The 13130-nt window shown below is 42.1% G+C and overlaps 1 protein-coding gene across 1 annotated transcript in view; it reads right to left on the minus strand.

Annotated features, from left to right (window-relative positions):
• Positions 1-410: 410 nt before the first annotated feature.
• Positions 411-13130, minus strand: part of LOC128650446 (retinol dehydrogenase 12) — a 260133-nt gene continuing 247413 nt past the window's right edge. The window contains exon 6 of the mRNA XM_053704388.1: positions 411-2963. Coding sequence (XP_053560363.1) covers positions 2769-2963 — 195 coding nt within the window. The 3' untranslated portion in view covers positions 411-2768. The remainder of the gene's footprint in view (positions 2964-13130) is intronic.

Genomic DNA, 13130 nt, shown 5'->3' on the forward strand with positions numbered 1-13130 from the left:
CACTCACTAGCCAAGCAGAGTCTACTAAATCCCAGGTTCTGGTTATGGCTGCAAATACACCAGCAAGTTCCTACCAGGCTATTCATGCTTTACAGTACAAACCCACACTCACTAGCCAAGCAGAGTCTACTAAATCCCAGGTTCTGGTTATGGCTGCAAACACACCACCAAGTTCCTACCAGGCTATTCATGCTTTACAGTACAAACCCACACTCACTAGCCAAGCAGAGTCTACTAGAGGCAGCAAGAACAAACCTCTCTAGTGCAAGGTCTGAGCAAACAAGGAATGTGTGCCCTAGGTGTGACAGGGTACATCCACCTCAAAGATGCCCTGCATTTGGGTGTGTTTGTTACACTTGTCACAAAAGGAATCATTTTGCAAAATGCTGTAAATCACAGGGCCAGGAGTGTGACAGAGTAAAAACAGCTGAGACTTTATTTATAGGAGCAATATTGAAAAATGTAAAACAAGAACTAAAACATTCTGCATGGTTCTCTGAAGTGCAAATCAATGGTGCACCCATTAACTGGATACTGGTGCTGAGGCAAATGTGCTACCTATCACTCTCTTAAAAAAGATCCCTGCACAGTTCTGCATCAGAAATACTAACACTATGTTAATTGGTTATGGGGGTTCCATCAAGAAGGTATGGTGCATCTCACTGCAGCCACCTCCACACATACAGCAGAGCTGGAATTCTTTGCTACGCGATGCTCCTCACTTCCATTATTAGGAAAAGCAGCATGCCAGGAACTGGATTTACTTTGCAAAGTTCACACAGTATCTACACGAAAACTTTATACAAAAGATGATCTGGTAAAACATTACCCTGATGCATTTCAAGGAATTGGGCAATTTAAAGGAACTTACCACATCTATTTGGACCCAAGTGTTGCTCCAGTCATACATGGTTGCAGGAAAATCCCATTTGCAATACTGGGCAAGCTTAAAGAGACTCTACTGCAGTTAGAAAAGATAGGAATTATAGGGAGGGTTATATGGTGCAATAGGAGGAGTTATAGGGAGGGTTATATGGTGTAATACGAGGAGTTATAGGGAGCAGTTATATGGTGCAATAGGAGGAGTTATAGAGAGGGTTATATGGGGCAATAGGAGGAGTTATAGGGAGGGTTATATGGTGCAATAGGAGGAGTTATAGGGAGGGTTATATGGGTCAGTAGGAGGAGTTATAAGGAGGGTTATATGGTGCAATAGGAGGAGTTATAGGGAGGGTTATATGGTGTAATACGAGGAGTTATAGGGAGCAGTTATATGGTGCAATAGGAGGAGTTATAGAGAGGGTTATATGGGGCAATATGAGGAGTTATAGGGAGGGTTATATGGTGCAATAGGAGGAGTTATAGGGAGGGTTATATGGGTCAGTAGGAGGAGTTATAAGGAGGGTTATATGGTGCAATAGGAGGAGTTATAGGGAGGGTTATATGGTGCAATAGGAGGAGTTATAGGGAGGGTTATATGGTGCAATAGGAGGAGTTATATGGTGAGTTATATGGCGCAATAGGAGGAGTTATAGAGAGGTTAATATGGTGCAATAGGAGGAATTATAGGGATGGTTATATGGTGCAATAGGAGGAGTTATAGGGAGGGTTATATGGTGCAATAGGAGGAGTTATACGGAGGGTTATATGGTGCAATAGGAGGAGTCATAGGGAGGGTTATATGGTGCAATAGGAGGAGTTATAGGGAGAGTTATATGGTGCAATAAGAGGAGTTATAGAGAGGGTTATGTGCAATAGGAGGAGCTCTAGGAAGGGTTATATGGTGCAATAGGAGGAGTTATAGGGAGGGTTATATGGTGCAATAAGAGGAGTTATAGAGAGGGTTATGGGCAATAGGAGGAGTTATAGGGAGGGTTATATGGTGCAATAGGAGGAGTTATAGGGATGGTTATATGTTGCAATAGGAGGAGTTATAGGGAGCAGTTATATGGTGCAATAGGAGGAGTTATAGGGAGGGTTATATGGTGCAATAGGAGGAGTTATAGGGAGGGTTATATGGTGCAATAGGAGGAGTTATAGGGAGGGTTATATGGTGCAATAAGAGGAGTTATAGCGAGGGTTATATGGTGCAATAGGAGGAGTTATAGGGAGGGTTATATGGTGTAATAGGAGGAGTTATAGGGAGGGTTATATGGTGCAATAGGAGGAGTTATACGGAGGGTTATATGGTGCAATAGGAGGAGTTATAGGGAGGGTTATATGGTGCAATAGGAGGAGTTATAGGGAGGGTTATATGGTGCAATAGGAGGAGTTATAGGGAGGGTTATATGGTGCAATAGGAGGAGTTATACAGAGGGCTATATGGTGCAATAGGAGGAGTTATAGGGAAGGTTATATGGTGCAATATGTGGAGTTATGTGGAGGATTATATGGGACATTTCAATGACTTGTAGGAAGGGTTATTAAGAGCAACAGAAGCAGTTTGAAAGTATAAAAACCTGTTTAATATTTTGTGCAGTTGAGACTGCATTATGAGTAGATTTTGACAGTTTATTCTGGTAATACTGACCCTACGTGTGGTTGAGGCATTACGTTTAATAACACAGCAGTAGTACCTATAGTCCTAGCACCAGTAGACCTTCCCTGAGGTACATGTTTATGGGTTCCTTATGCTCCCACATATACTTATAAACAAGGAATACAACATTTATTCACAATAGGTTCAGTACAGCCTCATGTAATGGTTTCTAGTCGTGGCTGCAGTCTGTGGTTCCTGGTTAGGTTCTCTTTGATATCTGATGTCCTTGTCACTTGTTTCTACTTCCGGTCAGTCCTGTAACTTCTTCACAAGCTTCCCACAGCTTCTTAGCTACAGCCAGATCTCGCGTTTTCTCTGAGGGTAACACCACTGTGCAGTCACTATCTATATATTTCCCCGTTATGCCCTCGGCCTCTTCAGAGATCGCACAGTATATTGTGCTTGCAGCCCCCTCTTCTGCAGTCTGATGGAAAGGGAGAGAGAGAGAAAATTTGAGAAGAAAACAAATGTGTATATCTGAAAGAGGAAATCAGTGATCTAATCATTCAACCTAATCTATATCCCTGGCTGCCTTCTTGACCAATAACTCAACCATGCAGTAAGAGAGTAGACCAATGAGAGATCTCAATTAGGGCAACTGGAACATGGTCATATATGTCAGTGTGCCTACATTAATAGCTAAACAAAAACCGCAAATGAGAGGGCGCTAAAAGCTAAGAGAAACCAACACACTTAATCAGCATTAATTAAGCATTCATAATAAAGAAAACATTACACCAAGTAATTTGAAAAGTTTACTATCAAAGATAAATTGTACAATACACGGGACGTCTCCCTGCAAAGATATATAATACAAATAAAATAAATTAAAAGGAAAGTACTATATGGAATACCACCCTAAAAAATTAAAAAATATATAAAAATGAAAAATATCAAAAAATCAAAAAATAATGTTGCTGGCTAAGAGAATATCCAATCAAGGGAAGCGTCAGATGTTCCTCTTTATTACTGTGGGATCCAGTATGTATCAGTGTTGGAAAGCAAATGTTGCTAGTTAGAAAGTGTCGATGTGATAGTTACTCCATATATTTGTATCAACTCTTCAAGTGTTAGTAACACATATTGCAATTATTTCCCATAATCTTATATGTAGGCTAAAACACTGCTTCAATATATACAGAATGTGCAGTAGGTGAAACTTTGTTTATCAGAAGGTATATTTGTATCACTTCAGATAAATGAGTATTGACTCCGTGAGCCTTGTTTGTCAGTCACTGGTTATTTGTATTGTGCACAGTTCTCACCTTAACAGCCTGCTATATGTCAATTTACTCAGCAAAACAACTTATACTTTTTACCGGAACTTTTCCTCGCCAAGCGCGATGACACTCTTGGACGGCTGTGTGTCAGATGATCACACTTGACAGGCAGCTTGGGGTAATACCGGAATCTTTTCCTCGCCAAGTGCGATGACACTCTTGAACGGCTGTGTACCAGATGATCTCACTTGACAGGCAGCTGGGGTAATACCGGAATCTTTTCTTCACCGAAACCGTTACCTCTCCAGTCAGCGTCTTTCTGAGATTTTCACCTCCGTTGGTTATATGCAGCTGTAGCAAAAGGGTAATCAGCTGGGCTGATAATATGAAGCAACCTCCGCTCTTAGCGTATTTCACGCGCGGGTAATCAGCTAGGTACCTAGTTACAAGTTCTTGACAGGGTCAGCAACTCTCTTTCTTCTACGCGTTTCACCCGTGTGGTTGGGCTTTCTCAAGAGCTTGTAACTAGGTACCTAGCTGATTACCCGCGCGTGAAATACGCTAAGAGCGGAGGTGTCTTCATATTATCAGCCCAGCTGATTACCCTTTTGCTACAGCTGCATATAACCAACAGAGGTGAAAATCTCAGAAAGACGCTGACTGGAGAGGTAACGGTTTCGGCGAAGAAAAGATTCCGGTATTACCCCAGCTGCCTGTCAAGTGAGATCATCTGGTACACAGCCGTTCAAGAGTGTCATCGCACTTGGCGAGGAAAAGATTCCGGTATTACCCCAAGCTGCCTGTCAAGTGTGATCATCTGACACACAGCCGTCCAAGAGTGTCATCGCGCTTGGCGAGGAAAAGTTCCGGTAAAAAGTATAAGTTGTTTTGCTGAGTAAATTGACATATAGCAGGCTGTTAAGGTGAGAACTGTGCACAATACAAATAACCAGTGACTGACAAACAAGGCTCACGGAGTCAATACTCATTTATCTGAAGTGATACAAATATACCTTCTGATAAACAAAGTTTCACCTACTGCACATTCTGTATATATTGAAGCAGTGTTTTAGCCTACATATAAGATTATGGGAAATAATTGCAATATGTGTTACTAACACTTGAAGAGTTGATACAAATATATGGAGTAACTATCACATCGACACTTTCTAACTAGCAACATTTGCTTTCCAACACTGATACATACTGGATCCCACAGTAATAAAGAGGAACATCTGACGCTTCCCTTGATTGGATATTCTCTTAGCCAGCAACATTATTTTTTGATTTTTTGATATTTTTCATTTTTATATATTTTTTAATTTTTTAGGGTGGTATTCCATATAGTACTTTCCTTTTAATTTATTTTATTTGTATTATATATCTTTGCAGGGAGACGTCCCGTGTATTGTACAATTTATCTTTGATAGTAAACTTTTCAAATTACTTGGTGTAATGTTTTCTTTATTATGAATGCTTAATTAATGCTGATTAAGTGTGTTGGTTTCTCTTCGCTTTTAGCGCCCTCTCATTTGCGGTTTTTGTTTAGTTTTATCTTTTTGCCATCTAGGGGAGGTGGCAGGAGAGTGGCTTAGATAAACCTTCAGATTTTAGCGCTGTATTATTCCTTTTTACATTAATAGCTACTTCCCTACATCAGTAATTGTTACTTTACTAGATTGTGATACCTTTTAATAAACCAACAAGATCAATGAAATCTTATGGAATAAACTAAATTTTATTGGTCCATTTAAACATATAAAAATCTACTAAAGGAACATTATCTGTGGGACCAATACACCAACAACACTTATGATACATCAAATAAGACATTCTGAGTACTGCCACCAGATGTCACTATAGAGTAGCAGTGAAAGTTAACTGATATACAAACACTGTTGTGCAGCTTGTGCTGGGTATCTCTTTACTTCCTCTACAGCATCAGATGTGACAGCTACTGATATACAAACACTGTTGTGCAGCTAGTGCTGGGTATCTCTTTACTTCCTCTACAGCAGATTCAGATGTGACAGCTACTGATATACAAACACTGTTGTGCAGCTAGTACTGGGTATCTCTTTACTTCCTCTACAGCAGCTTCAGATGTGACAGCTACTGATATACAAACACTGTTGTGCAGCTTGTGCTGGGTATCTCTTTACTTCCTCTACAGCATCAGATGTGACAGCTACTGATATACAAACACTGTTGTGCAGCTAGTGCTGGGTATCTCTTTACTTCCTCTACAGCAGCTTCAGATGTGACAGCTACTGATATACAAACACTGTTGTGCAGCTAGTACTGGGTATCTCTTTACTTCCTCTACAGCTTCAGATGTGACAGCTACTGATATACAAACACTGTTGTGCAGCTAGTGCTGGGTATCTCTTTACTTCCTCTACAGCATCAGATGTGACAGCTACTGATATACAAACACTGTTGTGCAGCTAGTGCTGGGTATCTCTTTACTTCCTCTACAGCAGCTTTAGATGTGACAGCTACTGATATACAAACACTGTTGTGCAGCTTGTGCTGGGTATCTCTTTACTTCCTCTACAGCATCAGATGTGACAGCTACTGATATACAAACACTGTTGTGCAGCTAGTGCTGGGTATCTCTTTACTTCCTCTACAGCAGCATCAGATGTGACAGCTACTGATATACAAACACTGTTGTGTAGCTAGTGCTGGGTATCTCTTTACTTCCTCTACAGCAGCTTTAGATGTGACAGCTACTGATATACAAACACTGTTGTGCAGCTAGTGCTGGGTATCTCTTTACTTCCTCTACAGCAGCTTTAGATGTGACAGCTACTGATATACAAACACTGTTGTGCAGCTAGTGCTGGGTATCTCTTTACTTCCTCTACAGCAGCTTCAGATGTGACAGCTACTGATATACAAACACTGTTGTACAGCTAGTGCTGGGTATCTCTTTACTTCCTCTACAGCAGCTTCAGATGTGACAGCTACTGATATACAAACACTGTTGTGCAGCTAGTGCTGGGTATCTCTTTACTTCCTCTACAGCAGCTTCAGATGTGACAGCTACTGATATACAAACACTGTTGTGCAGCTAGTGCTGGGTATCGCTTTACTTCCTCTACAGCAGCTTCAGATGTGACAGCTACTGATATACAAACACTGTTGTGCAGCTAGTACTGGGTATCTCTTTACTTCCTCTACAGCAGCTTCAGATGTGACAGCTACTGATATACAAACACTGTTGTGCAGCTAGTGCTGGGTATCTCTTTACTTCCTCTATAGCAGCTTCAGATGTGACAGCTACTGATATACAAACACTGTTGTGCATCTAGTGCTGGGTATCTCTTTACTTCCTCTACAGCAGCTTCAGATGTGACAGCTACTGATATACAAACACTGTTGTGCAGCTAGTGCTGGGTATCGCTTTACTTCCTCTACAGCAGCTTCAGATGTGACAGCTACTGATATACAAACACTGTTGTGCAGCTAGTGCTGGGTATCTCTTTACTTCCTCTACAGCAGCATTAGATGTGACAGCTACTGATATACAAACACTGTTGTGCAGCTAGTGCTGGGTATCTCTTTACTTCCTCTACAGCTTCAGATGTGACAGCTACTGATATACAAACACTGTTGTACAGCTAGTGCTGGGTATCTCTTTACTTCCTCTACAGCAGCTTCAGATGTGACAGCTACTGATATACAAACACTGCTGTGCAGCTAGTGCTGGGTATCTCTTTACTTCCTCTACAGCAGCTTCAGATGTGACAGCTACTGATATACAAACACTGTTGTGCAGCTAGTGCTGAGTATCTCTTTACTTCCTCTACAGCAGCTTCAGATGTGACAGCTACTGATATACAAACACTGTTGTGCAGCTAGTGCTGGGTATCTCTTTACTTCCTCTACAGCAGCTTCAGATGTGACAGCTACTGATATACAAACACTGTTGTGCAGCTAGTGCTGGGTATCTCTTTACTTCCTCTACAGCAGCTTTAGATGTGACAGCTACTGATATACAAACACTGTTGTGCAGCTAGTGCTGGGTATCTCTTTACTTCCTCTACAGCATCAGATGTGACAGCCACTGATATACAAACACTGTTGTGCAGCTAGTGCTGGGTATCTCTTTACTTCCTCTACAGCAGCTTCAGATGTGACAGCTACTGATATACAAACACTGTTGTGCAGCTAGTTCTGGGTATCTCTTTACTTCCTCTACAGCATCAGATGTGACAGCTACTGATATACAAACACTGTTGTGCAGCTAGTGCTGGGTATCTCTTTACTTCCTCTACAGCAGCTTCAGATGTGACAGCTACTGATTTACAAATACTGTTGTGCAGCTAGTACTGGGTATCTCTTTACTTCCTCTACAGCAGCTTCAGATGTGACAGCTACTGATATACAAACACTGTTGTACAGCTAGTGCTGGGAATCTCTTTACTTCCTCTACAGCAGCTTCAGATGTGACAGCTACTGATATACAAACACTGTTGTGCAGCTAGTGCTGGGTATCTCTTTACTTCCTCTACAGCAGCTTCAGATGTGACAGCTACTGATATACAAACACTGTTGTGCAGCTAGTACTGGGTATCTCTTTACTTCCTCTACAGCAGCTTCAGATGTGACAGCTACTGATATACAAACACTGTTGTGCAGCTAGTGCTGAGTATCTCTTTACTTCCTCTACAGCAGCTTCAGATGTGACAGCTACTGATATACAAACACTGTCACACAGATGTGACAGCTACTGATATACAAACACTGTTGTGCAGCTAGTGCTGGGTATCTCTTTACTTCCTCTACAGCAGCTTTAGATGTGACAGCTACTGATATACAAACACTGTTGTGCAGCTAGTGCTGGGTATCTCTTTACTTCCTCTACAGCAGCTTCAGATGTGACAGCTACTGATATACAAACACTGTTGTACAGCTAGTGCTGGGTATCTCTTTACTTCCTCTACAGCAGCTTCAGATGTGACAGCTACTGATATACAAACACTGTTGTGCATCTAGTGCTGGGTATCTCTTTACTTCCTCTACAGCAGCTTCAGATGTGACAGCTACTGATATACAAACACTGTTGTGCAGCTAGTGCTGGGTATCTCTTTACTTCCTCTACAGCAGCTTCAGATGTGACAGCTACTGATATACAAACACTGTTGTGCAGCTAGTGCTGGGTATCTCTTTACTTCCTCTATAGCAGCTACAGATGTGGACAGCTACTGATATACAAACACTGTTGTGCATCTAGTGCTGGGTATCTCTTTACTTCCTCTACAGCAGCTTCAGATGTGACAGCTACTGATATACAAACACTGTTGTGCAGCTAGTGCTGGGTATCGCTTTACTTCCTCTACAGCAGCTTCAGATGTGACAGCTACTGATATACAAACACTGTTGTGCAGCTAGTGCTGGGTATCTCTTTACTTCCTCTACAGCAGCATTAGATGTGACAGCTACTGATATACAAACACTGTTGTGCAGCTAGTGCTGGGTATCTCTTTACTTCCTCTACAGCTTCAGATGTGACAGCTACTGATATACAAACACTGTTGTACAGCTAGTGCTGGGTATCTCTTTACTTCCTCTACAGCAGCTTCAGATGTGACAGCTACTGATATACAAACACTGCTGTGCAGCTAGTGCTGGGTATCTCTTTACTTCCTCTACAGCAGCTTCAGATGTGACAGCTACTGATATACAAACACTGTTGTGCAGCTAGTGCTGAGTATCTCTTTACTTCCTCTACAGCAGCTTCAGATGTGACAGCTACTGATATACAAACACTGTTGTGCAGCTAGTGCTGGGTATCTCTTTACTTCCTCTACAGCAGCTTCAGATGTGACAGCTACTGATATACAAACACTGTTGTGCAGCTAGTGCTGGGTATCTCTTTACTTCCTCTACAGCAGCATTAGATGTGACAGCTACTGATATACAAACACTGTCGTGCAGCTAGTGCTGGGTATCTCTTTACTTCCTCTACAGCATCAGATGTGACAGCCACTGATATACAAACACTGTTGTGCAGCTAGTGCTGGGTATCTCTTTACTTCCTCTACAGCAGCTTCAGATGTGACAGCTACTGATATACCAAACACTGTTGTGCAGCTAGTTCTGGGTATCTCTTTACTTCCTCTACAGCAGCTTCAGATGTGACAGCTACTGATTTACAAATACTGTTGTGCAGCTAGTACTGGGTATCTCTTTACTTCCTCTACAGCAGCTTCAGATGTGACAGCTACTGATATACAAACACTGTTGTACAGCTAGTGCTGGGAATCTCTTTACTTCCTCTACAGCAGCTTCAGATGTGACAGCTACTGATATACAAACACTGTTTGTGCAGCTAGTGCTGGGTATCTCTTTACTTTCCTCTACAGCAGCTTCAGATGTGACAGCTACTGATATACAAACATGTTGTGCAGCTAGTGCTGGGTATCTCTTTACTTCCTCTACAGCAGCTTCAGATGTGACAGCTACTGATATACAAACACTGTTGTGCAGCTAGTGCTGAGTATCTCTTTACTTCCTCTACAGCAGCTTCAGATGTGACAGCTACTGATATACAAACACTATTGTGCAGCTAGTGCTGGGTATCTCTTTACTTCCTCTACAGCATCAGATGTGACAGCTACTGATATACAAACACTGTTGTGCAGCTAGTGCTGGGTATCTCTTTACTTCCTCTACAGCATCAGATGTGACAGCTACTGATATACAAACACTGTTGTGCAGCTAGTGCTGGGTATCTCTTTACTTCCTCTACAGCAGCTTCAGATGTGACAGCTACTGATTTACAAACACTGTTGTGCAGCTAGTGCTGGGTATCTCTTTACTTCCTCTACAGCAGCTTCAGATGTGACAGCTACTGATATACAAACACTGTTGTACAGCTAGTGCTGGGTATCTCTTTACTTCCTCTACAGCAGCATCAGATGTGACAGCTACTGATATACAAACACTGTTGTGCAGCTAGTGCTGGGTATCTCTTTACTTCCTCTACAGCAGCATCAGATGTGACAGCTACTGATATACAAACACTGTTGTGCAGCTAGTGCTGGGTATCACTTTACTTCCTCTACAGCAGATTCAGATGTGACATCTACTGATATACAAACACTGTTGTGCAGCTAGTGCTGGGTATCTCTTTACTTCCTCTACAGCAGCTTCAGATGTGACAGCTACTGATATACAAACACTGTTGTGCAGCTAGTGCTGGGTATCTCTTTACTTCCTCTACAGCAGCTTCAGATGTGACAGCTACTGATATACAAACACTGTTGTGCAGCTTGTGCTGGGTATCTCTTTACTTCCTCTACAGCAGCTTCAGATGTGACAGCTACTGATATACAAACACTGTTGTGCAGCTTAGTGCTGGGTATCTCTTTACTTCCTCTACAGCTTCAGATGTGACAGCTACTGATATACAAACACTGTTGTGCAGCTAGTGCTGGGTATCTCTTTACTTCCTCTACAGCAGCTTCAGATGTGACAGCCAACTGATATACAAAACACTGTTGTGCAGCTAGTGCTGGGTATCTCTTTACTTCCTCTACAGCAGCTTTAGATGTGACAGCTACTGGTATACAAACACTGTTGTGCAGCTAGTGCTGGGTATCTCTTTACTTCCTCTACAGCAGCTTCAGATGTGACAGCTACTGATATACAAACCACTGTTGTGCAGCTAGTGACTGGGTATCTCTTTACTTCCTCTATAGCAGCTTCAGATGTGACAGCTACTGATATACAAACACTGTTGTGCATCTAGTGCTGGGTATCTCTTTACTTCCTCTACAGCAGCTTCAGATGTGACAGCTACTGATATACAAAACACTGTTGTGCAGCTAGTGCTGGGTATCGCTTTACTTCCTCTACAGCAGCTTCAGATGTGACCAGCTACTGATATACAAACACTGTTGTGCAGCTTAGTGCTGGGTATCTCTTTACTTCCTCTACAGCAGCATTAGATGTGACAGCTACTGATATACAAACACTGTTGTGCAGCTAGTGCTGGGTATCTCTTTACTTCCTCTACAGCTTCAGATGTGACAGCTACTGATATACAAACACTGTTGTACAGCTAGTGCTGGGTATCTCTTTACTTCCTCTACAGCAGCTTCAGATGTGACAGCTACTGATATACAAACACTGCTGTGCAGCTAGTGCTGGGTATCTCTTTACTTCCTCTACAGCAGCTTCAGATGTGACAGCTACTGATATACAAACACTGTTGTGCAGCTAGTGCTGAGTTTTCTCTTTACTTCCTCTACAGCAGCTTCAGATGTGACAGCTACTGATATACAAACACTGTTGTGCAGCTAGTGCTGGGTATCTCTTTACTTCCTCTACAGCAGCTTCAGATGTGACAGCTACTGATATACAAACACTGTTGTGCAGCTAGTGCTGGGTATCTCTTTACTTCCTCTACAGCAGCTTTAGATGTGACAGCTACTGATATACAAACACTGTTGTGCAGCTAGTGCTGGGTATCTCTTTACTTCCTCTACAGCATCAGATGTGACAGCCACTGATATACAAACACTGTTGTGCAGCTAGTGCTGGGTATCTCTTTACTTCCTCTACAGCAGCTTCAGATGTGACAGCTACTGATATACAAACACTGTTGTGCAGCTAGTTCTGGGTATCTCTTTACTTCCTCTACAGCAGCTTCAGATGTGACAGCTACTGATTTACAAATACTGTTGTGCAAGCTAGTACTGGGTATCTCTTTACTTCCTCTACAGCAGCTTCAGATGTGACAGCTACTGATATACAAACACTGTTGTACAGCTAGTGCTGGGAATCTCTTTACTTCCTCTACAGCAGCTTCAGATGTGACAGCTACTGATATACAAACACTGTTGTGCAGCTAGTTCTGGGTATCTCTTTACTTCCTCTACAGCAGCTTCAGATGTGACAGCTACTGATATACAAACACTGTTGTGCAGCTAGTGCTGGGGTATCTCTTTACTTCCTCTACAGCATCAGATGTGACAGCTACTGATATACAAACACTGTTGTGCAGCTAGTGCTGGGTATCTCTTTACTTCCTCTACAGCAGCTTTAGATGTGACAGCTACTGATATACAAACACTGTTGTGCAGCTAGTGCTGGGTATCTCTTTACTTCCTCTACAGCAGCTTCAGATGTGACAGCTACTGATATACAAACACTGTTGTACAGCTAGTGCTGGGTATCTCTTTACTTCCTCTACAGCAGCTTCAGATGTGACAGCTACTGATATACAAACACTGTTGTGCATCTAGTGCTGGGTATCTCTTTACTTCCTCTACAGCAGCTTCAGATGTGACAGCTACTGATATACAAACACTGTTGTGCAGCTAGTGCTGGGTATCTCTTTACTTCCTCTACAGCAG

The sequence above is a fragment of the Bombina bombina genome, chromosome 2 (genome assembly GCF_027579735.1).
Source record: "Bombina bombina isolate aBomBom1 chromosome 2, aBomBom1.pri, whole genome shotgun sequence".
NCBI classification, from domain to species: domain Eukaryota; kingdom Metazoa; phylum Chordata; class Amphibia; order Anura; family Bombinatoridae; genus Bombina; species Bombina bombina.